At 44.9% G+C, this 24,818-nt stretch overlaps 1 protein-coding gene and 1 pseudogene across 3 annotated transcripts; one reads left to right on the forward strand and one right to left on the reverse strand.

Moving 5' to 3' along the window:
* The first annotated feature begins 376 nt into the window (after nucleotides 1–376).
* Nucleotides 377–22,360, forward strand: ZNF354A (zinc finger protein 354A). Of its 2 annotated transcripts, XM_080672532.1 has the most exons (6): nucleotides 393–565; nucleotides 1,539–1,626; nucleotides 5,368–5,467; nucleotides 8,544–8,670; nucleotides 9,908–10,003; nucleotides 19,159–22,360. In XM_080672532.1, exons 3-6 carry the CDS (start codon nucleotides 5,372–5,374, stop codon nucleotides 20,721–20,723), a joined length of 1,884 nt encoding a protein of 627 aa, XP_080528658.1. In that variant the 5' UTR covers nucleotides 393–565; nucleotides 1,539–1,626; nucleotides 5,368–5,371; the 3' UTR covers nucleotides 20,724–22,360. The 2 variants fall into 2 exon arrangements, with proteins under 2 accessions (XP_080528659.1, XP_080528658.1); XM_080672533.1 differs by lacking the exon at nucleotides 5,368–5,467 and having other exon boundaries at nucleotides 377–565.
* LOC308250619 (histone H3.3A-like) lies at nucleotides 17,715–18,080 on the reverse strand (annotated as a pseudogene). Its single transcript has one exon. The product of its transcript is annotated as a histone H3.3A-like (transcript).
* Nucleotides 22,361–24,818: the final 2,458 nt, after the last annotated feature.

Here is a 24,818-nt window from a genome sequence, read left to right on the forward strand (position 1 = left end):
GCTGCCAAGCAGGCCTCCCCTGAGCTAATCAGGTTAGTATGTGTCCCCTTTTTGTCCATACAAGTTATATAATTATGTTCATGGCTTATGTATGCTCTTTACCTCCTCAAAGAGTTCTGGAGAGCAGTGAGCAACCAATGACCTTTGTTTTTTTCACGGACACATTTCCAGCTGCCTACAACAGGGTTGGCACACGTGCGCTTTCCTTGAATGACGAGGGGAAGTTAGTAGGTCCTGCCTGTGGTCTGTCTGCCTTACATCTTTATGCAGATGCAGAGAAGACCCCCGCCTCCGGAACCTCCCTTTCCTGACCAGGCGCGCAGACAGGCTCTGAGCACTACAGTTCCCAGAATCCTCGGTTCTCGCGTGGGCTCCATTTCCCAGAGAGACAGCCCGCCCGGCCGGACCTGCGTGGGGCGCTGGACCTTTGCCGCGGGAGTGAGCGCCTTCCCGGTCGGACCCCTGGAGGAGTCTGGGCTGGAGGCGGCGGTCCGGCCGGGCGGTTCCCCAGCCTCCCTCCTGCGGAGCGCGGCAGGCGGAGGCGCGGCCCCCGGAGCGCGGCGAGGTGAGCGGCGGAGGCTCCGCGGGGTGCGGGGGAGGAAAGCGGCCCTGGAAGGATGCGCCGCACAGGCCGAGGGGCGCGCGCGGGGCCTTTGTGGGCGCGGGCCGGGCACCCCGCCTCTCCTCGCCTGCCCCCGGGGACCGCCCAGCAGACGTGCGCGTGAACGCGGCAGGTCGGGCACTTCGTCCCCTCGGGCCCGAGGCCCCGCCACCCTCCTGCTTCCTTCCCACCGTCCCGGCGCGCAACCTGCCCGACCCTGCGATCCCGGCCGTCGGCCCGTGAGGACGTAGTTTCCTCCGCTCGCCGTCGCCTCTGCCCTCCCGGAGGCAGGCGGAGCGATCATTTTTCCGCCAGAAGGGAGTTGCTGCCTCGCCCGGTGGCAGAGTCAGGACTTCGACCCCAAGCTTTGGTGTCCGTGCCCACTCCTCGGACAGCCGTCCCCGCGCGCCGGAGGGAAGGGATGTTTACCTTCCAGAAGCTGTTTTCTCTCAATATCTGGAAATGGATAACTTTACAGAAGGGGTCGGTAGGGTGGGGAAAGCTTGTGGTGGAGAAAGTTGTCGCACGCGTGCTCGTGAGGTTGGAGGGGATGTTCGGAGCGCGCCGTGGTGGGGATCCTGGGGCGCCCTCGCCGGCTGTGTGAATTGGGGCGAGCGCTCCCGCTCTGCCCTCAGTTTCCCGACCTGTAAAATGGGGGTGCAGACACTGCCAGCGGTGCTGAGGACAAAATGACATGGGCGCTGCCTGTGGTTCGATGCTGCTGGCGCAGTCTTCGGCCTTGTCCTCTGAGCCGGGGACAAGGGGCCTGACCTGGGTGGCCGGTCTCTCTCTGGTCCGGTCTGCCCCTCGCTCCTCCTGACTCCCCTCTCTGAGGGCACTCGGAGTCCTTCTCAGGTGTAGGGATCAGAGAGCTGGTGAGTCTGAGGGTGGAAATAGAAGGGTCTTCTCCCTCCTGGCGCCCCTTTTCTTCTCTCAGTTCAGCCTTTTGGAGACTCTGCCCATCCTCGGGGTGAAGAGCCCAGCAAGGGGACATGGCTGCTGAGCCGAGTGGAGCAAGCTCTCAGGTGAGTTCACTGCATCTCAGGTCTTAGGGACAGATGTTTCTTTGTTCTTTTTTGTTTTCTGTTTTCCCTCGAACTGAAGTTCTCCACCCCATGCAGTATTCTCCAGGATTTGGAGCGCAAGTCTTTTTCCAGTTGAAGAGCCGGTCCACCTGGGTAGTGAATCTTGCTTCCCCACCCCCATCCATGTCTGGTGTTCCCTTTTCTTTCCCTAATAGACACTCTTATTCATTAATTTCAATTCCCTACATGATTACTAATTTGACAGGTCAGATGCCATGTGTCTTAGCTCACTTTGGGACAGAACAAACAAACGTCTCACTTGGCAGAGTTCCTTCCTGGCTCTGCCTCCTTGCTCACCCCCATCTCCCTCCTTGTTCACCCCCATCTCCCTCCGTGGCTCACTCACATCTCCCTCTCACATCTCTCTCCTTGCTCACCCCCATCTCCCTCCATCGTGCTTTCCTTTTTCTTTCCCCCCTCAGAATCCTCATCACACCTTCCCCAGGCTTCTGCAGTCCATAGTTTTTAATTTTTCCTTTCTGTTACCTTTGTTTATTTATTTTTTAATCTTTATTGTTGAAGGTATTACATATGTTCCCTATTTTCCCCCATGCTAGCCTGCCCCGGCTCCCGCCCCAGGCCTTCACCACCTCCCTCTTAACTTTGGATCGTGTGCCTTGCTTCTACACTCTTGAAAACTAATCTTGATCTGCTGTTTTCATCTTTATGTGTGTGAATGGGGGAGGGCCCCCATATGGTGAGCCAGTGCTTGAACAAAAGATAGCCATGCTGGAGGGGACACAGTCAGAGAGGTCTCTTGACTCTGGGGGCAGAGAGAAGACTCCGCAGGAAACGCAGGGAGGGTTTCATGGGATATTGGTAGTGGAGAGGCAGTGTGTACGTAGTTAGGAAGTAGGGCTTTTGAGCCAGATGGCCAGGTTTGAACCCATGTCCTCTGTTGTCATTTCTGGGCTTTGGGCAAATAGTTTCACCTCTCTGTACGTCAGTTTCCTCACCTGTAAAATGAAAATAACAAAAAGTACCTACCTTATAGGTTAAGTGAGAGGCTCACATGAACTAGTGCATGCAAAGTGTTTAGAGCAGGGCCTAGCACAGCCTTGGGCAAACTACGGCCCGTGGGCCGGATCCAGCTGTTCTATCCGGTTCTCTTGCTCTCCCCTCCGCTCCTTTACTTTGAATTTATATTAGTTCACACAAACACTCCATCCATGCTTTTGTTCTGGCCCTCCGGTCCAGTTTAAGAACCCATTGTGGCTCTCGAGTCAAAAAGTTTGCCCACCCCTGGCCTAGCAAAATATCATCATGGTAGCTGAACAATGTTTTTATAGTAATAATACCATTAATGTTGCTAGATAGATACATAATCTATATATATAATAGCCTAAGCTACTGGCCGACCAGCTCACCAGCCAGTAGCTATGACACGCACTGACCACCAGGGGGCAGATGCTCAATGCAGGAGAGGAAACCACAGGCATGGGAATATGGAATAGACTGATGAATCTCAGAGGGAAGTGGGGAGGAGGAAGGATGGGAAGAGATTAACCAAAGATTTTGTATGCATACTAGAGGCCCGGTGCACAAATCCGTGCATGGATTTGTGCACCAGGCCTCTAGTGTTATATAATGTTCATAGAACCCATAAATACTTGTCCTTTTTTTAAAAAAAATATATTTTATTGATTTTTCACAGAGAGGAAGGGAGAAGGATAGAGAGTTAGAAACATCGATGAGAGAGAAACATCGATCAGCTGCCTCCTGCACACCTCCTACTGGGGATGTGCCCGCAACCAAGGTACATGCCCTTGACCAGAACCGAACCTGGGACCCTCCAGTCCACAGGCCGACGCTCTATCCACTGAGCCAAACCGGTTAGGGCACTTGTCCTTTCTTTACTCATCTTCATCTAATAACAGGCAGTGTTGCTGGGAATGCCTTGAGGGCTTTACCTTTGTTCTCACTCTCATAACAGTGTAGCAGTTATCCCTATTTTATTACTATGTTTTAAAAATATTTATATTGATTTCAGATAGGAAGAGAGAGGGCGAGAGAGAGAGAGAAACAGAAACAGCTGTGATGAGAGAGAATCATTGATTGACTGCCTCCTACACATCCCCCTGCTGGGGATTGAGCCCACAACCCCGGCATGTGCCCTGACCAGGTATCACACTGTGACCTCCTGATTCATGGGTCAGTGCTCAACCACTGAGCAACACAGCCTGGGCATATTTTCCTCGTTTTACATGTAAGGAAACGGGGCTCAGAGAAGTCAATAACCCGAATTCAAACCCAAGTGTGTGTGACCTCTCACTGTTATTGTCCAGCCATTGCTCTGGTCATCTTCAGAGCACAGCGCAGACCCCGCCATGTGTTACCAGGCTCTTCTGCCTCGTGATGTTCTGTTTTGGACCCAAGAAGTTTGGTGGTGTTTGATCTGAGGCTGTGGCTAGGGCCTCCCATTGCATATGTGGGCTGCTTTTTTCCCAAGGTTTTGCCCTTCCATTCCAACAGAGCCAAGTTTGTCTCTTTCCCAGAATCATCTTCATCCTGTGTGTGAGTGCATCCCGTATGGCATTCTCCCTAACCTTGCCTGCTGCCCATACATCAGTACTGCATGGACCTGTGTGGAAATCTCACTGATGGGATGTTTATGACCAGAGAGAGAACAGACTAAGCACTGGGTTAAAAAAAAACTAATTATTGTCTTGCCTCTGTCACTAATAAATTGTGTGACCTGGGGTCTTGACTGCCCTGGACTTTGGGTTCCTCACCTCTGAAATGAGGATTGAAGTAGGAGATGGTGTACAGTCCTGTATGGCTGCACTTTTTCTTTCATTGTTAAAATCATTTCATGTGCTTTTCTTCTCTACCAGTTGGGTTTTAAATTCTTTTTAGGGCAAGATTGTTTTGTATTCCCCCATATGCCAATAAGTTATCTTATTATACATGTGTTGCACTCTCATGTTAAAAATTCAGAGAATAAAAAATCCTAATATATAAAAAGACAGGGGCCGTCACGACCGAAACAACCTGACAGACGACCGAACACAGGCTGCATGGGGCAACCAGGCCAGCAGGGCGGTTAGTGAGGGACAACCAAACGACTGAACAGCAGGATGCGTGGGGCGACCAGACCAGCACGGGGGTTAGTGAGGGATGCCCAAATGACTGAACAGCAGGCTGTGTGGGGTGACCAGGCCGGCATGGGGGTTGCAGTTGGGGGCGACCAGGCTGGCAGGGGAGGCAGTAAGGGGTGACCAGGCTGGTAGCGGGGGGCAGTTAGGGGTGACCAGGCAGGCAGGCAGGTCAGCAGTTAGGAGCCAGCAGTCCTGGATTGTAAAAGGGATGTCCGACTGCTGGTTAAGAATCGGGCCTAAACCGGCAGTCAGACATCCCCCGAGTGGTCCTGGATTGGAGAGGGTGCAGGCTGGGCTAAGGCCCCCTTCCCCTGTGCACGAATTTTGTGCACTGGGCCTCTAGTGCACATATAAAGAAGAAATTAAAATCACTCTTACCCTAACCCAGCCAGTTTGGCTCAGTGAATAGAGCCTGTGGACCAAAGGGTCCCGGGTTTGATTCTGGTCAGGGGCATGTACCTTGGTTGCAAGCTCCTCCCTGGCCCGAGCCCTGGTTGGGATGTGTGTAGGAGGCAACCAATGGATGTGTTTCTCTCACATCGATGTTTCTCTCTGTCTTTCCCTCTTCCACTCTCTCTAAAAGATAAATGGAAAAGTATTCTTGGATGAGGATTAACAACAACAACAAAAAAATAAGCGCACTCTTACCCCAACATCTGGAAATAATCACCATCAACTCTTTGGTATGCATACCTCAGAATAATATTTTATGTATCTTCGTTTATGTACATATGTGTACATGTACATATGTATGTATTTATTTTATCATTTTAACTTTTTAAAAAAATTTAATAAATCTTTATTGTTCAGATTATTACAATTGTTCCTCTTTTTTTCCCCCCATAGCTCCCCTCCACCCGGTTCCCACCCCACCCTCTGCCCTTACCTCCCCCGCATTGTCCTCATCCATAGGTGTACGATTTTTGTCCAGACTCTTCCCACACCCCCACACCCCTTTCCCCCTGAGAATTGTCAGTCCACTCCCTTTCTATGCCCCTGATTATATTATATTCACCAGTTTATTCTGTTCATTAGATTTTTAATTCACTTGATTTTTAGATTCACTTGTTGATAGATATGTATTTGTTGTTCATAATTTTTATCTTTACCTTTTTCTTCTTCCTCTTCTTAAAGAATACCTTTCAGCATTTCATATAATACTGGTTTGGCGGTGATGAACTCCTTTAGCTTTTTCTTTTCTGTGAAGCTCTTTATCTGCCCTTCAATTCTGAATGATAGCTTTGCTGGGTAGAATAATCTTGGTTGTAGGTTCTTGCTCTTCATCACTTTGAATATTTCTTGCCACTCCCGTCTGGCCCGCATAGTTTTTGTTGAGAAATCAGCTGACAATTGTATGGGTGCTCCCTTATAGGTAACTAACTGTTTTTCTCTTGCTGCTTTTAATATTCTCTCTTTGTCTTTTGCTCTTGGCAGTTTAATTATGATGTGTCTTGGTGTGGTCCTCTTTGGATTCCTTTTGTTTGGGGTTCTGTGTGCTTCCTGGACTTGTAAGTCTATTTCTTTCACCAGGTGGGGTAAGTTTTCTGACATTATTTCTTCAAATAGGTTTTCAGTATCTTGCTCTCTCTCTTCTTCTGGCACCCCCATAATTCTGATGTTTGTACACTTGAAGTTGTCCCAGAGGCTCCTTACACTATCTTCAACTTTTTGGATTCTTTTTTCTTTATGCTTTTCCAGTTGAGTGTTTTTTGCTTCTTTGTATTTCAAATCTTTGACTTGATTCTTGTGGTCCTCTAGTCTGCTGTTAGGTCTCTGTATAATATTTTTTATTTCAGCCAGTGTATGTTTAATTTCTAGTTGGTCCTTTTTCATATCCTCGAGGGTCTCGCTAAATTTATCAGCCTTTTCTAGGAAATTCTTGAAAAACCTTATAACCGTGGTTTTGAACTCTATATCCAGTCGTTTGCTTTCCTCCATTTCTTTCATTTGTGATCTGTTTCTTTGTTTCCGCATTTTCGCTGCTTCCCTGAGTTGGTAGAGTAGCTTTGTGTGGTAGGTGTCCTTTAGGGCACAGTGGCTCAGCCTCCCCAGTTACCTGAGGTGGACACTCTTGGTGCACCCCTTTGTGGACTGTGTGCACAGTCTTGTTGTAGTTAAGTCTTGATTGTTGTTGGTATCACTGGGAGGAATTGACCTCTAGGCCAATTGGCTGTGAGGATCAGCTGTGTCTATGATGGGAGAACTTCTGTGCTGGAGACACTCTTATGAGACAAGACTTGCAAAATTGCAAAAGCCTCTGTGCTCAGCTTGGATGGGGCCGAGTCTCAGGGCGGAGCAGACAGCCTTGGCTTCCCGTCAGCCCTGCCCTATGAGGCCCCTGGGTCTCAGTGACCCTCGGTATTTGCTGCAAGCACCTCTGAGAGAAAGCCGCCCTCGAGTTTCGCCCGCTGCCAGACAGTCCAGTTTCTCCCCAAATGGGTCTGGGTTCCCAGATTCTTGCCCGGAACTGGAGTTCAGCGCAGTCGGGAGCTTCCGTCTCCCTCCCACTTGGGATAGCCATGCAGGTAGCCGCCCATCCTCTCCACTTGCGCGCGTCTCCGTACCTCAGCCTTTTGCAGCTCCTCTGAGTCTCCGTGTACTTTTCTCTTTCCTTCTAGTTGTAGAATTTCCACTCAGCCAGCTTTCCTGTGGTTCTGGATGATGTCCGTTTTGTCTTTTAGTTGTAGTTTTGAAATTGTTGTGCGAGGCAGCAGTTTAGGTGTTTACCTATGCTGCCATCTTGGTTTCCCTCATTTTAACTTTTTAATTGTGACAAAATTTACTACTTTAACCGTTTTTGAATGTATAATGCAGTGGCATTAAGTACATTCACGTTGGGTGACAATCACTACTGTCCATCTCTATTATATGGATTGTCTCATTTATTTCTTGACCTATGAGTAGGTATTAACAGGGAGTTTGGCGAAGATGTGAAGAATGGCACCTTGGACATTCACCTGAGGTGGAATTCCATCTCTATCACTGAGCAGCTATGATATTGTGATTTATAATATAAAATATATGTTTGGTCTTCGTCTCTGTTCCTAGCACATAGCTTCTAAAGCACTTATAATTCCCTAAGTGATTAGTAATATATGGGTGTTTTATCTGAAATAACTTCAAAGCAATAAAGATGAAGTGGCTATGTTTTGTTATTCATAACCAGCCCTTTTCAATCACACCAGAGTTTGTATTAATGTGGTGACTTTAGGAAAGCCCTAAGGTTGGAGCTGGTTGCTAGAGAAACCAATCCTGACTAGAAGGTTGGAACTTTCAGCCTTCTACCCCGCTGCCTGTCTTGGGCTGGAGGTTGACTCAGTCCTGTAATGAGTTAATCAATTGTGTGCATGTAATGGCCAGTGATTTAATCCATCATGCCTTTGTAATGAAGCCTCCATACAAACCCAAAAGGACAGGGTTCTGAGAGCTTCCTGGTTGGTGAATGAACATGTGGAGAGTCAAGGAGAGTGGCACATCCAGAGGGTGGGGAAGCTCCACGCCCCTTTCCCCAAAGCTTGCCCTGTGCATCTCTTCATTCACTGTTCCAGAGTTACATCCTTTTATAATAAACTGGCAATCTTGTAAGTAACTTGTTTTTCTGAGTTCTGTGAGCCACTCTGGCAAATTAATTGAACCTGAGGAGTGGGTTGTGGAAATCTCTGAATAAGCATTTCCTGGTAGCCCATCTACCGCCCCACTGCCACCTTCTTCACTCTGTGTGGGTGATCCTGGGTGAGCTGGGATGGCTTGTCTTTACAGATGTCAGTGACGTTCAAGGACGTGGCTGTGCTCTTTACGCGGGATGAGTGGAAAAAGCTGCGTCCTCCTCAGAGACACTTGTACCAGGATGTGATGCTGGAAAACTACAATAACCTGGTCTCGCTGGGTAAGGAAGTTTCCCTGTAGATACATTTCCCTATAGAAATGGGGGTAACTCAGCACCTGCTTCTCTGAATAAAAGCCCTGGGTCATCAGAAACTTTAGCCGAGTTTTGCCTGAGGATTGTACACTTTGGATCTCCAAAAATAAATAGTGAAAACCTTTCCCCTTTTTATAGGCATTGAATTGCCCATGGAAGGCACAGCCTGCAGTTACACATTAGACATTCCCTCCCACTGAGGCATCATTTTCCCATCATGATTGTTCTGTGTTTGGTTGCTCACCTCTCAGCAGGGAGCGGAGCGTCCCTCGACCCTCTTCATTGACCTACCACTTGCCTTTCCTAATTCTCTTTTCCAGTTCAGAAACTGAGCTAATTTAGCACCTGCTTCCCTGGTAAGTGCTATGGGTTGTCTAATAAACTTCTGCTGAGTTTGCTGTGAGATTGTCCTTATGGGATATCTAAAAATAAATCTTAAAAACACATTCCCCCTGTAGGCATGGAGTTGGCCATGGGAATGGGGGGGGGGGTGGTATTGATAATCATCCCCTTCCCACTCTATAATTACACACTAGAACTTTCTTCAGGGTTAAGGCATTATTTCCTCGCACTGATTGTTCTGTAGTTTGTTTTCAAGTCTCTGAGCAGAGGGCTTTGTCCAGTCTCTGGACCTATCACTTGCCTTTCCTACTTGTCTTTTCCGGGGGTCAGCAAACTTTCTGTAAAGGGCCAGGTAGTAAATATTTTAGGCTTTGGGGGCCACATGTGGTCTCTGTAACCTTCTGCTTTTATTTTGTCAGCCATTCCTTGTTCAAGGGCATCCTTAGGCAGTGGGCCAATTTTGCATACTTTGCTGACCACTGCCATCAGTAAAGGGAGTCAGATTGTGTTTCTCATTTTAAACAAGCTACTTGGTACATAATCCTCTCCATAGTTATCTGTTTACAAATTTAATTCAGTCTATACATTTAACATATTTCATCTCTATAGGAAGCCAATAACACCCTATTAGTCAAGGCTGATGTTTATGCTATTTCCCTAATGTATAACTAATTATTACTTAGTCGTGTGCTACAAGTCTCTTCCTTTTTCCTAGCACACCTCTCACATCGTGTGGGCACAACTTGAAGACCCCACAGAAGCTTTTGTACCATCCCCCGAGTTTCCACTCAGATCTGAGCTACCTCTTTGTGTCAAAACAAAACCAAGTCTTTTCTTTCTTTCTTTTTCTGTCTATGAACAGGGCTCCTATTTTCCAAACCAAAAGTGATCTCCCTGTTGCAGCAAGGAGAAGAGCCGTGGAAGGTGGAGGAAGAGAGTCCTGGGGGCTCCTCTCTCGGTGAGTGGGGCTGAGGTGCCCAGGAACCACCAGGCGAAGGTCTGTTATAAGTGGATGGTGGGGCTTGCAGAGGATGGCCGGGAAAGGCTCTCCAGGGTTCTTGGTCCTCAGAAGTGGTGGAGAAGGGACACCGAGGACCCAGACATGAGCTTCCTCCTTTTCCCTGCTAATCACTTTGTAATGGATGTCAGGTCCTTTTCTTATTCTTTCCTGTTGTTTCAGAGGAGGGCCGCATTCTCGTGTTCATTCAGCAAACATTGTGTATGTAAGGCTCAGGGTATGTGCATGGGAAAAGAAGGAGATGAAGAGAACGATTTTGGAAAATTGGATTGGGCCCCATTATAAAGTGCTTTGGTATAGTTCTTAGGGATGTGAACTGCAGATGGTTTTAGGCGGAAGAATTCTGTGGCCATTGACATTTTAAAAACATTGGTCTGAATCAGAAACGGTATAATGTCCTTCAGTAAAGCACCGCTGAAGGAGCTGGTTTGTCCCTACTGTGGCATATGGCCAGAAAGAGCACCTGACATGCACAGAGCTCCCTCCAAGGCACGTTAAGGACTGAAGCAAGTTCGGGGGCATTGTTATCATGTGTCACCATTTATGTTTAAAGAAAATTACGTGGGCATTTGTCTAAGGTATAATATACAGAGAAGTTAGGGGCACAGCTTAGCTGGTAACAGTATGTTTGGAATGGGATCCAGAAAGGGTGGGATGAAAGGGGATGTTATTTATATGTAATCTTTTGATTTTCACATGGAGAATAATTCATGAATTCCTTAGTAATTTGAAATTAAAAACAGTCACTTTGGAAGCATTGCAGGGGATAGATTTAAAGCGAGGCAAAACTGGGTATGGGAGGTTTCTGGAGACCATTGTATAATGTAGGCAAGACGTAACTAGGGATGAAGGCTTGTGCAGTGGGGTTCCGGAGGGAAGAGGAGGGTGCTATACCGCTTGTTAAGGGTATAGGACAGATTTAGTGTGGGACTGGTTTCATTTGAGATGTGAGGGAGGTACTCTAATAGAGCTCTCCCATGGACAGTTGTGTAAGGTATATGGGATTGGGACTCAGGGAGGTCAGGGAGCCATTGGTATAAAGGTGGCATTTGAAGCCTTGAGCTGACCAAGTGAGGGAACAGAGCAAAGGACAGAGTCCCATGAAATCTCGACATTTATGAGGTGGGTTAGAGAGAAGAATCGGGAGAGAAATGGGAGAGGCTGCTGGGGTGGGACTTGGGGACAGAAGGATGCAGATAGTGCTGGTGGAGCTTGCAGTTGAGTAGGGAGACAAGTGTTCATGAGCTGAGTGCGCATGGGGTGCGGAATGGCCAGGACCTCCTGGGAAGGATCCAGAGTGCTGAGAACGTAGACCCAGAGGAAGTGGTGTCGGCGAAGGCTTCCCTGAGGAAGGGCGGATCTGAGGATGGGGACAGGTATTCCAGACATAGGAAAGGGCACATGTGAGCTTCCAGAGAAAGGAGGCCAGCGTGTGCAGACGGGAGTGAGGCGAGAGGAGGGTGCTGTCTCCCTGCCTTGGTAGGGTAGCATCTCCAAGTAGGTGTCCTGGGAGACGCAGTGGTGCAGTCTCCCTGACTGCCTGAGCTGGGTGTTCTAGGAATGTCTCCTACATGGGGTCAACTCTCAAGCTGGCTGACTGTGAGGATTGACTCTGACCACAGCGTGCAAGGCACTGTGGGTGCTGACCACATGAAGCAGAATTCTCCTCAGGATGTTCTGGTTCCTGCTAGCTCTCCCTTTGGATGTACTTATTGAGCTAATTGGATCCTGTTTCGATGTTGTCTGAAGCCTGGCAGTGGGTATATTGGCTGTGGGTCTCTTGAAAGGGACTCATGTAGGTCAGTGTCTGACACTACTTGTGACTGGCCCTGGGCAACCTATTTGGAACTACAAAGTGATACACAGTTTTGGGCTGCCTCCGCTGGGCTGGGTGCATGCAGGAAGGCCAAGCCACATACCAAGGCCAGCTTTCACTAGCACTGAGCTCCCGAACAGGGTGCAAATCTCAATCACCCTGAGATTGGCTCCCGCCTGCCCCTGCCTGCTGGCTGCCTGTTTGGCTCAGTGTCAGAAAGTACCTCCGGCAGTGTGCGAGTTCCGGAGGTAGCTTCTCAGTGAGTCACCAGATAGTGGTGAGTGGTGTTCACCACACTGATACAGATTCAGACTTGGTGCCAGTGCTGGCCTGAGGCCACTCAGCAAAAGCCCTGGGGTACACCATGGCCAGTGGCCACCCACCAGGGCCCACAGACCTTCAGGGTGGGGCTGGTGTAAGGGAGTGGTTGGGGAGGGCAGCAGAGTTTATCAGGCCCAAACCGAAGAGAGGGCTCTGCACCTGTCAGGTGTGTGAGGGACATATGCCCCCTTCCTAGAGCCACACAATCAGTCTGTCCCAGATTCTGCCTAGACCTTGTTGAGAGCCTGAGCTCCGCATGGTGGGCCTCCAGGAGTTGAGAGGATGGGGCTAGTGCAGCCGTGGGCAAACTATGGCCCGTGGGCCGGATCCGGCTGTTCTATCCGGTTCTCTTGCTCTCCCCTCCGCTCCTATACTTTGAATTTATATTAGTTCACACAAACACTCCATCCATGCTTTTGTTCCGGCCCTCCGGTCCAGTTTAAGAACCCATTGTTGCCCTCGAGTCAAAAAGTTTGCCCACCCCTGGGCTAGTGGATCTCACAACTCAGTCTCTGACACTCCCTGGGTCTGCCCATACATGTGCACCCCAGGCCTGGGCAGCTGACTCCTCCACTAGGCATGAGCTCTGGAGGGTGGGATGAGAGGGAGATAGGTGGGAGGAACTATTGCATTCCTCCAGGCTGATGCCGTATGCAGGGAAGTGCTCAATCCAAGAAAGATGGCGTCTGTTGGCAGTGCGGGAGAGGGAGTCAGCACAGGGACCCTTTTGGCTCTCCCTTCAGCTCTCTTCCCGGAGCCACACAACTCCATCTCTCTCACACGACTCTAGTCCACTCTGAGCCTTCCTCTGCAAGAGCCCAAGGGAAATGGCTGCAAACAAGATTTTGTGTGCTGGCCCTTTAAGAGGGTGCCTGCGTTTCTGGCAGACTCCTGTCTCTCTCTGGTGGACAGAATTCCTGCTGACTTTCATAGCCAAATGTTATAGGGGCTCCTTTTCTTGGCTTTCTTGGCTAGCCCAGTGGGGGTTGAGACTCTACAATATCAGAGCAGACCTTTGCAACTGAGATATCCCTCTGGATTCTTAGCCCCTGCACACGGGTGTGAGGCCAACACTTCCCATCTCCGCCCTTCCTACCAGTCTTGATGTGGTTTCTGCTGTAAGTCCTTCATTATAAGACTCCTATTCAGCTAGTCTTCAGTTGCTTATTCAGCTTGTTTGTTCTGTATTTTAGTTGTAATTCCAGTTTAGTTCTGGGAGGTCAGTATAACTTCCCACCCACTCTGCTGCCATCTTGGATCCTTCCTCCTCATTCTTTACCCTTCACTATACATTATTTTCCTGCTTATCACTGCCTAATAGTACATATTTATTATCTGTCTCTTCCTCTGAATTGTAAACACCCTTATACTGGGTTGTCTGTTTCATTTGTTCTCATTTCCCCAGTACTTAAAACAGTGCCAGGTCAGAGTAGGCTTCCAGTTAATGAATGTGTGAATGACTTGGTGGAGACAGAAAGAAGCAAACCAGTTTCAGAGACTTTTGGGAGACAAAAACAGCAGGACTTGGAGATGGATTAGATATGGAAGATGAAGGAGATGAAGTTGTTGAGGGTGCTTGCTTGGTTTGTGGCTTGTTCTGGGATGGACAGTGACAGCATTTACTGAGATAGTGACACTGGAAGATCAGAGTTGAGAGATGATATAAATTTGATTTTGGATGTGTTAAATATAGTTGTCTTTGGTTGACCTCATTATCCAAGTGGAGATGTCAAATAGCCTCTTAGATTTGGAGTACCACCCCTCTGAATATAGACTTGGTGTGAAATGTAAATTTGGGAGATCCTGGTCAAGGTAGGCTAATTGAAACAGTGGCTGAATTTGACTTAATTTATGGAGTTCAGATTATAGTAAGAGCAAGAAAGAGCCTCTGAGTCAAATTTGAGGAACTCTGGCATTTTATGGTAAGGTAGAGAGAAATGAAGCCAGAGTGAAGGCAAATGGAGGGGTGTGATAAGAGGAAAGTTGGGAAAGTGAGTTGTCATTGAAGTCAAGGCTCATAGTAGGATTGTTATCAGTAGAACTTGGAAGAAATAGATGTTTTTGAGGCATATTTAGATGATAGAATAAGCAATTCTTAATAATCGATTAGCTGAGGGATCTGAGGGAGAGATAACAATGCTTCTTAAAGGTTTAATTCAGAACTGGTGTCATTTACAGAGCCAAAGGATTATAAAGATTGGAGGGAATAATCATGAATTGAGTTTTAGGCATGTTGAATTTGAGGTGTCTTTGAGACATTTAAGTTGCTATTTGGAGTAGGTTGTTGTATAATTGGGTTTAGAGAGTAGAGAAGTCATGCATGAGGTGTATGTTTCTAATGAAAGCTGGCCCATGGAAAGAGTGCAGAGTGAGAAGATTTGGGGGCATAGTACTAAATCCTGAGGAACTCTTAAGGATCAAAGAGGAGGTAAAGTAAGTGCACAAAGGAGACTGAGAAGCCCACCAAGGAAAGTGAGGCTGGTGAACAATGAGAAGAATGTGGAGGAAAGTTCAGCTTCACTAGCTTAGGAAGAGAATGTCTCCAGGAAAAGGAGTGGTCACTATCAGATGCTGCTGAGAGGAAGTTAGATGAGACCTGAAAAGAGCATCTTGTCTTAGCCATATGGAAATCTTAGTTGCCTTAGCAAGGGTAGTGGTGAGGACAGAAGCCAGAATGGAGCTGAGTGGTGAGTGAACAGGAGAAAGTGAAGTGTAGGATACTATAGTCAGACTTGAAGAAGCAGCAGTAGCTGGAAGAGCTCTTCTATCTACACTAATAAAAGAGAAAGATGCAAATTGACTGTACCTTCACGACTCCCACCAGCCAATCAGGAGTGAGTATGCAAATTAACCCAACAAAGATGGAAGGTTAATTTGCATACACAGATGCCAAGCGTCCGGGGCGGGATGCAGGCGTTCTGCACTGTCCCAGCTGCTCTGGGCCTCTGGGCAGCATGGGAAGGTGGAGAGGCGGCTCCGGGCCAGAGCAAAGGCGGAAAGGCGGCTCAGGCCAGAGCGAAGGCAGTGCCAGCAGCCAGGGGAAGGAAGGCCCATTCTTGCACGAATCTTCGTGCATCGGGCCTCTAGTGCATATATAAACAAATTTTCCTGTATATACTTTTTCCTTTGTCTACTCCAGTGATAGTACACATTCTGCCCTTTCACTTGATATGGAAACTCTTTCCATGGCAGCATGTAGAGAGCGTCCTCACACTGGGGAGTAGGGAGGAGGCCTTCGGCTGGCTCTCTCCTGTGGGGGAAGAGGTGATTTTGATTGTTTATTCTCTCTCAGCACCCATCCTACAGCACATCAGCAAGTTCAGTCCTGTTAGCACTCATTTGTCGTCCACCCCTTTCTCACCTATATAACTGCAGTAGCCTTTTAAGTGATTTATCTCTTTTCTGCTTCTACTTGTGTCCCACCAGTCTGTTCTCTGCATAATAGCCAACTTGAGTGGGCATGCAGTTTCCCTGTGGCTTTCTATCATGCTAATAAAATTCCAAAGACCTTACTATAACATATGAGGCCTTAACATGACTTGGCCCTATCTGTTGCGGTAGTCTTATTTACCATTTTCCCTCTTGCTCACTGCATTCTAGGCATACAGCCTCTTGGCTGTTCCTCTGAAGTCACCACACTTTTGTTTGCTGTTGTTTCCTTTGCCTGGGAAGCCCTTTCTTCACATATCCATATGGCTTTTATTTATTATTATTTGTCATTTCATTTCACCCCTTCCCCCAGCACTCTCACACACACATACCGAAGTATAAGCTCCAGAACTCCTAGTCATCACATTCCCTAGAACATTACCTGGCCCCTAGTAGGCAGTTAATAACCATTTGTTAATGGAAAGAATGTTTGCAGCACTTGCAAAGATAAAGAAATACAAAAAAACATGGAGTGCTCCAGAAACTGCATGTAGTTCAACATACCTGACAAGAAGCCAGGGGAGGGAGATGAGGACAGGTGGACAAAGGTCAGAACATGAAATACCTTGATCACCTTTTTAATTACTCAGGACTTTATATATAAATTATTAAAGATAAATTGGAGGATCTAAGGACGTTCGTAACATGATAAGATAAAGATTTTAGAAAGATGACTCTGCCTACAGTGTGGAAACTGAATTGGAAGAGAGCAAGACTTGAGGCAGGGAGACTAGTTAGGAGACTATGGGAGACTACAGTAAAGCATGAGAAACAAAATACCATTTGGGTACCTGTACCAAATGCTCAGGGTTCTAGTAAAGGTGTTGGTCACAAAACTGCATTCTTTACGTACAGGCCTAAGGCAGGATCTCTAACTTTATTATAAACTAGAATCCGAATTGCAGAATCTTACTATCTTTTTATCAGCACATATACCAAACCTAGAACCAATGACTAATATAGTCACTGGAGAAAGGACCCCATTTTTTGTGATTGCCTTTCATACTTTTGCCCAAATAATGTATTGAGATTTGATCATTTAATTTATCAAGACTTAGATGGAGAGAAGGAGCTAGGAAGGTGTTTGGCAGGAAGTAAAAAAACTCCTGGTTCCCTTACAATAAATAGTAAAGATATGGGTGCATATAAAATTAGTCAAGGAGGCTATGTAGAGTGAAAAAAAAAATCCCAAAGCCTAAGGAATACCAGTTTTTAAAGAGGGGACAGAAAATGTTATCCATGAAGGAATCTGAGAAGTGAATACTGGTAGAAGAAAGGAGGAAAGTGGAATACATTATGTTCACCAAGTAGAGGGAATATATACAAATTCATATGAAAGTGAATGTGAGATAGGAATCTCAAATGAGATGCAAAGGAACCCTTGAAATGGTTACCTCTAGCCCAGAAGAAAATGCCAAACTATGTGCACAACCATTCCCCTGGCAAAATTTAATATTCAATGAATTGTGTTCTTACCCAATTTTAATATTTATTGAAATCAGTTTTGTTCTTTACCACTTTATCATATTAGTCCTTTTCTTTTTTTACCTTGTGTGTGTGTGTGTGTATTTTTAGTTTAATGTATTTTAATAGCAAACTTACAGGAACAGCACAGAAGACAGACAACATTAAAAACATGTATTTGCATGTAGGACAACAAAGTTAGAAAAGTATATAGAATGGATGTAATCTACTGTATGATAAAAATGCTACAAACACCATTTAGTTGCCATCAATAAGAAATTTACTTGTTTTTAAAAAAATCCAAATGCTGGCATTGTCCAGAAAAATTTAACAGGTTTATTTATATTGTTATAAAGTTGAACTGCTGAAACTTGTTCACTGAAACATTTGACTTGCATTAATGCTTTATGTCCCTGCATTTAGATTAAAAAAATTCACACACAAATAAAAATGGAAAAACTGCCAATACCCGATTTCTGTCCCCTATTTTCAACTTGCAATCATATACTTAGGTACCTTTTGACCCCATGGGAAAAAAATATCTAATGTTCAGAACTAAATAACAGGAAGAAGAGAATTTTTTTTTAAAGAATGAAATGTTTTCCATCATAGTGGACTCTTTTAAGTATGTTCTCCAGGTATGCAGCATGCTAGCTGGATGTCTTTTGGCATAATTGTTACACGTTGGCATGGAAAACACACAGGTTGGTGTCTTCAAAAAGGCCAACCAGATATGCCTCACTTGCCTCCTGCAAAGCACCAATAGCTGCATGTTGGAAGCGCAGATTTGTTTTGAAGTCCTGAGCAATTTCTTGCACCAGATGCTGGAAAGGAAGTTTGCGAATCAGTTCAGTGGACTTCTGATACCACAGTACCAGGCCTGTAACGATGAGGTTTTTTCATCCCTCCAGTAGAGGGCGCAGTCTTTCGAGCTGCTTTGGTAGCCAGTTTCTTCGATTTGCGGGCAGTCTGCTTTGTACGAGCCATGGTATAGAGACCTCTTTACTTATGCCCCTTCTCCTTTGGCTGGAGCTCCATGAGCTGGAGGCAGCGCAGGCATTTAGAGAGGGATGGTGGCTGCGAACACCCCTTTTTATATTTATGCCTATCTTATTCTTGATCTTTGACTTTTCTACTTTGCTTGCAGTCTCTCATGCTTGATGCATGAGCAAGGCTGCTTCCTAACTTTTGACTTTTGGCTTCAGGTCTACTTGTGACTCCTCTGTAACTTAATTCAATAATGTCTTCTTATGTGATCTGGCCCTGAAACCTTCCCATCACCCATGTAATGTACTGATCTGTAAGGCAACTTCTACAAGTATTTGAATCATGTTTGTGTGTGAAAATAATGTATAAATAATTGAGATTATTTGACATTTTTCAAATTTGGAATATATATGTAATTAAGAAAGATCAACAAAACATTTTGCATATAATTCAGATGCCATCAGGAAGATTTAGAGGTTAATAGGGTATGCTAATCTGATTGTAAAGAACACTTATGGGGAAAAAGGCAAGTCATATATATATATAAAATGTTTTTAAAACACTGGTATGGTCTGTAATAAAGGGAATGGACTATTGAAATTGAGTCAAGAAAAGACTCAGAAAGAGTTTATTTTTTAATTGAATCTAAAGGATACAAAGGAATTTGGCATGAGGGAAATGGAGGAAGATTTTCCAGGTTAGGAATGATTACATAAAAAAGAGAAATGTCATGAAGATAATTTAGGAATCTATCATGGGCTTTGGACTCTGATCCCAGATTACCTTTCCTAATTCATACTCTTCTTTTCTCCATTCTTCATTCACCAGTTCTCTTAGTCACTCTATACTCACCATCTTAAATGTGTTTTTAAAATTGTTTTTTCTACCCAAATACTTCAGCTCTCATTGATTATTTTCCCATACTGCTTAAATCTCCTAAAATTTTCCTCTTACTATTTTTTGGGCAGATACCAAGACCTTATTTAAAGATAATGTTTATTTATTCTATACATTTTGTCTCTGTAGCCAAAAGCTGTATCACACGAAACATCTTCAGTTTGTTTTTTCCCCCCTCCAGGATGGAAGAGCAGTCATAAAACCACAAAGTCAACTCAAACGCAAGATTCTTTAATACAGGAGTTGATAATGAAAAGATCCAAAAGGAATGGACCCTGGGTCTTCAAATCAGAAAAAACCTGCATATATGAAGACAGATTAGAGAAAAAACAGAAGAAAAAGGAAAGTGTTCAGATACTTTCAGTCACCCACAAAAATATTCTTACTGTAGAAAGAAGACATAAAAATACTGAATTTGGCCAAAACCTTAGCCCCAAATCAGTCGTTATTAGGAAGCAGGTGGTTCCTAGAGAAAAAACACTACCAAAATGTGAAATACAAGGAAACAGCTTCAAACAGAATTTAAATTTGATTAATCCACCAAAAATCAACACAGCAGAGAAACGCTATAAATGTAGTATATGTGAGAAAACCTTTATTAACACTTCATCTCTTCGTAAACATGAGAAAAACCATAGTGGAGAGAAATTATTTAAATGTAAAGAATGTTCAAAAGCCTTTAACCAAAGTTCAGCTCTTATTCAACATCAAATAACGCATACTGGAGAGAAACCCTATGTATGTAAAGAATGTGGGAAAGCCTTTACTCTTAGTACATCCCTCTATAAACATCTAAGAACACATACTGTGGAGAAATCCTATAGATGTAAAGAATGTGGTAAGTCTTTCAGTCGAAGGTCAGGCCTTTTCATACATCAAAAAATCCATGCTAGAGAAAACCCCTGTAAATATAACCCAGGTAGGAAATCATCTAGTTGCAGTACATCCTTTCCTGGGTGTCAGAGAATTCATTCCAGGAAGAAGTCCTATTTATGTAATGAATGTGGTAACACATTTAAATCTAGCTCATCCCTTCGTTATCATCAGAGAATTCACACAGGAGAGAAACCTTTTAAATGTAGTGAATGTGGGAGAGCCTTTAGTCAAAGTGCATCTCTTATTCAACATGAGAGAATTCACACTGGAGAAAAGCCCTATAGATGTAATGAATGTGGAAAAGGCTTCACTTCTATTTCACGACTTAATAGACACCGAATAATTCATACTGGTGAGAAGTTTTATAATTGTAATGAATGTGGTAAAGCCTTAAGTTCCCACTCAACACTTATTATTCATGAAAGAATTCATACTGGAGAGAAACCATGTAAATGTAAAGTGTGTGGGAAAGCCTTCAGACAAAGTTCAGCTCTCATTCAACATCAGAGAATGCATACTGGAGAAAGACCCTATAAATGTAATGAGTGTGGAAAAACATTCAGGTGTAATTCATCCCTTAGTAATCATCAGAGAATTCATACTGGAGAAAAACCATATCGATGTGAGGAATGTGGGATATCCTTTGGCCAAAGTTCAGCTCTTATTCAACATCGGAGGATTCATACAGGAGAGAAACCCTTTAAATGTAATACATGTGGGAAGACTTTTAGACAAAGCTCATCACGTATTGCTCATCAGAGAATTCATACTGGAGAGAAACCTTATGAATGTAGTACATGTGGGAAACTTTTCAACCACAGGTCATCTCTTACTAATCATTATAAAATTCATATTGAAGAGAGCCCCTAGAAAGTAGATTTGCATGTATGGAAGCCTTAAACCAAAGCTTATCAGAATACCTGAGAGTGATGAATAAATGTAATGGATACTTAAAAAAACATTTCTATAATTTAGTCATCAGATATTAAATTCCAAGGGTATGTCTTGACTGTGTAATAGATAATGAGGAAAGTGTTCATGTCTGTAGACACTTTTTAAAATAACCTGAAATGAATTCACAGCAAGAGACATTAACTTTGGGCATTTGTCAAATAGAAGAATTGTTTTATTTCTATAGCAGTGTACACTAGATATGTTATTGTCAGTAACATCTGGTCCAGGGGTGGGGTGTGTGTACTGGATTTCTCATAAAACAACTGTAATACTTTTTAAAATAACATTTTAATAGCATATAAAAGATGTGATCAAAGAAATTATACATTTTTAGGAGAAAAGGACCAAATAAAATATAAAAATGAAGTGAAAATTACCTCTCAGTTTCTGGGGTTTGACCTTTCCTGACATTATGTCAAACTTTGTGCATGGATATCATTTAAAAATAGAAATAAAGCCTGTTGCCTTTCTTTGTTCTAGTAATTGCTGTGAGTTGAGGATTTTGTATCCAATTTGTAATTCTGTTCTCAGATTTTTTTTCTCTGAAGTTATTATGAATGTGAGCTTTCACCTTAGATGTATTAAATGGAAAAATCAGTAATTAAAGTTTAAAGCTATTTAATATATGGATATTTCTATATATATAAAAACCTAAGTGACCAAATGACCCATTGATTGGTTGCTATGACATGCACTGGCCACCAGGGGGCATATGCTCAATGCAGGAGCTGCTCCCCGGTGGTCAATGTGCTCCCACTGCGGGAGGGCCACTCAGCTGACTGACGTCCCAGCAGCCCACCAGCCTGGCGGCAGCCACTCCCTCCCTCAATAGTCCTGCAGGTCCAATTGCCAGAGAAAGAGCCAGGCACCAACGGACCGGACCGGTGCCGCCAGCACGATCCCGACAGTGCCTCCAGCCTCCTGGAAATCGGCCTCAGGCACTGTGGCCGCTTTCCCTCCCTAGACGCTCTGCAAGGAAGAAACAATATAAAAGCGGCCACCAGGTGGCTCTCAACAATTGGTGCAAACATCAGTGGGATAGATACGGAGCCTGGGCCCGCAAGGGCATTTCACCACCTGCCTGGAGGGCCAATCATATCCTGGCCCCCTCCCCACCCCCTTCGGGAGGGGCACCAGACGCAGGGCTCACGGCTGGCAAGTGCCACTGTGGTGGCGTGAGCCTCTCCCAATCAGGACTAACTGGGCAAAGTCCATGGCAGGTGCAACAGGGCCGGGATGAGTGGGAGCGGCAGGCGGGAGCAGCAGGCAGCATTGGACTGGTGGTGTTGGACTGCCAGTTTCAGCCCAATCCCTACAGGCCATGCCAAGGGACCCCACCCGTGCATGAATTTGTGCACTGGGCCTCTAGTATGAATATATAAATTCACAACAGAGGAGTTTTCAGAAAAAGGGTAATGAATCTTAACACCTGTGCCAAAATGTTAAAAGGTACAGCAATCTTTTCATGATATAAATAGTATGTTATTCTTATTTGGTGTTCTTTAGTGTCAAACAATTTTAGGAAAACAAAAGAAGTACTTATGAACAACTCAGTAATTAAAAAAAAAAAAGAATCCCAGCTTTGTGGCAGGAACTATATACACAGCTGGGAGTTTTAAGACACAGGCCTTCAAGAAGCCATGAATTGGGAAAAATGAGGTGGAATTCAGGGGCTAGCAGATGAATAAGCAAATTATTATGTCAGTATATAAATATAGTTAACAGGCAAATAGGTGACTTGTGATAATATATTGCAGTGTAAGAATGCAGAGATTTGAGCAGGATAAAGAGGAGATTGAATCTAACCAAGGAAACCTGGAGATATCAAATAATGCTTTCCAGAAGCAGTGATATCTGATCCAGAATTTCAAAGGATAGGTACCCTCCAGAAGGTGAGATATGCATTTCAAATAAAAGGAGACTGTCTATGTAATGACACTTTTGTGGAAACTGAAGAATAGAACTGATGAGCAAGAGAATGACAGATGTTAAATGCTGAGTATGATGGGGAAACCAGATAACAAAAGGACTATTTGCCACGCTAAGAAGTTTGGATTTTATACTGAAATTGATGAAATCAAAGATTTTAAACAAGGGAAAATGTTCTGGCAATGTGTAGAGGATGAAGATGGCTGAGCAGGTAAATGCTGTGCTTGTCTCTCCTATGACCATACCATAATTACAACTAGGTTACAGAATAACCACCCCTGAGAACCACTTACCTGAAGGCTAGCTGGAAGAAGACACATTGAGGCGGGTAAGAGGAGTAGAGAACAAAACAGACTGCTTCCCACCTATGTGTGGTGGTCGAGAATCAGGAGGGATATCTCAGCTGCAGAGTTCCCACTGAGGAGTGAGGAATCATATTCTCACACCAGGCTCCCCAGCTAGGAAGAGTCTCCACAATGTGGCTGTGAAAATCGGCAGGGATTCTGTTCAGGTGAGATAGGGGCTGCTGTAGACCTCTTAAAGGACCCATGCATGGACTTCCTGATGAACTCACTTGCTCCAAGCTCCAGTACTGGTGCAGCAGTTCAAATAGGGCCAAGGACACATGGGGAGGAACGGAATTGTTTGGCTTCAGGGCCAGGAATGAAGCACTGGCTCTGTTCCAGGCAGAAGTGCTGGCATGCGCCACTGTTCCTTCGTTGAGACTCACACACACAGCAAGCAGGCTCAGGTGGGTGCCATATCTGGTCTCCATCAGTTTGGCTAACATTGCTCTCCTCTGTGTGGTGTTTCCATGAGACTGCTACAACTAACCCTCCCATAAACCCAAAACTTTTTCAGTGGCTGTTCTTCACAACCTGCTGACTTCAGGCCACTCTGGATTTTGCTAAATCTCTCAAAGGTCCACAAATCCCAAGGATGTAGTGTCTGGCCTTTGCATGTTCAGTACTTCTGAGTGGCCCCAAGTCTGGCATTAGTAGCAGCCAGTCTTGGCTCACAGCATAGGCAGCTACAAACCTCAGATCCATTTGTAGCTCCTACCAGGTGGCCCTGTGTTGGGCACAGGCAGATTCTGTCTTAGATCTGCATTATAACTGCCCTCAAGATGCCCCAGAGTCAACACACATGATGGGCAGATTCACACCACATCAGAGCACCACCCAATTAGCGCCACAAACAATGCACCCAAATGGCAAATTCAGCAGGTACCAGAGCCCTGCTAAAATGAATCCTGATCCCTGGCGACAGCTCCCATACAATAGCTCATCTGCTATAGTACAGCCAGTTTTCAAAGCTACTGTGTTTCCCCGAAAATAAGACAGTGTCTTATATTAATTTTTGCCCCCAAAGACACGCTAGGTCTTATTTTCAGGGGATGTCTTATTTTTCCATGAAGAAGAATACGGTACAGATTTATTGTTAAATGAAAATAAAGGAAATTTATTACCTGTATACGGTACGGTAGTACGGTAGTTGTCAACACAAACCAGACAAACTGTGAATCCTACAGTATCAAGAATTTACTCATTTATTCAATGACAATCATGTCATCATCTCTGGAACATCATCATAACAATCCAATTCCTGAATTTCCTGGTGAATTTCTTGTGACTCCATTTCTTTCAGAATCAGTGGACCAAATCTCTCATGTTTAGCAATAGCACTGTCTTTAAATGAGTACTTCTTGTCAAGGTAGCCTGCTCGCAGTGCATTTGCAATGCAACTGTCAGTGATTTTCTCCCATGAATTCTTCACCCAAGTCACAACTTCTTGCAGTTTAGGTTTCACAAAGTTTCCACGCTGATTTCTCTCCATTCTATTTTCAATGTAGTCATTAATTTCCATGCACAAATTGTCTTTGAATGGCTTGTTCATTGCAATACCAAGAGTCTTGAGATAGGCCGTCATTCCTGCGGGAATCATTATCTGATCTATTTTTCTTTCGTGAAGAAATGTCTTCATGTCTTTAGCGCGGTGAGTGCTGGCTGCATCCCAGACTAGCAGACCTCTTTGGCTCCCTCGCATAATAAGCGGCAGCATTAAATCGACCCACTTCCTTAT

The sequence above is a fragment of the Plecotus auritus genome (assembly GCF_963455305.1).
Source record: "Plecotus auritus genome assembly, chromosome: 6".
In the NCBI taxonomy this organism is placed as follows: domain Eukaryota; kingdom Metazoa; phylum Chordata; class Mammalia; order Chiroptera; family Vespertilionidae; genus Plecotus; species Plecotus auritus.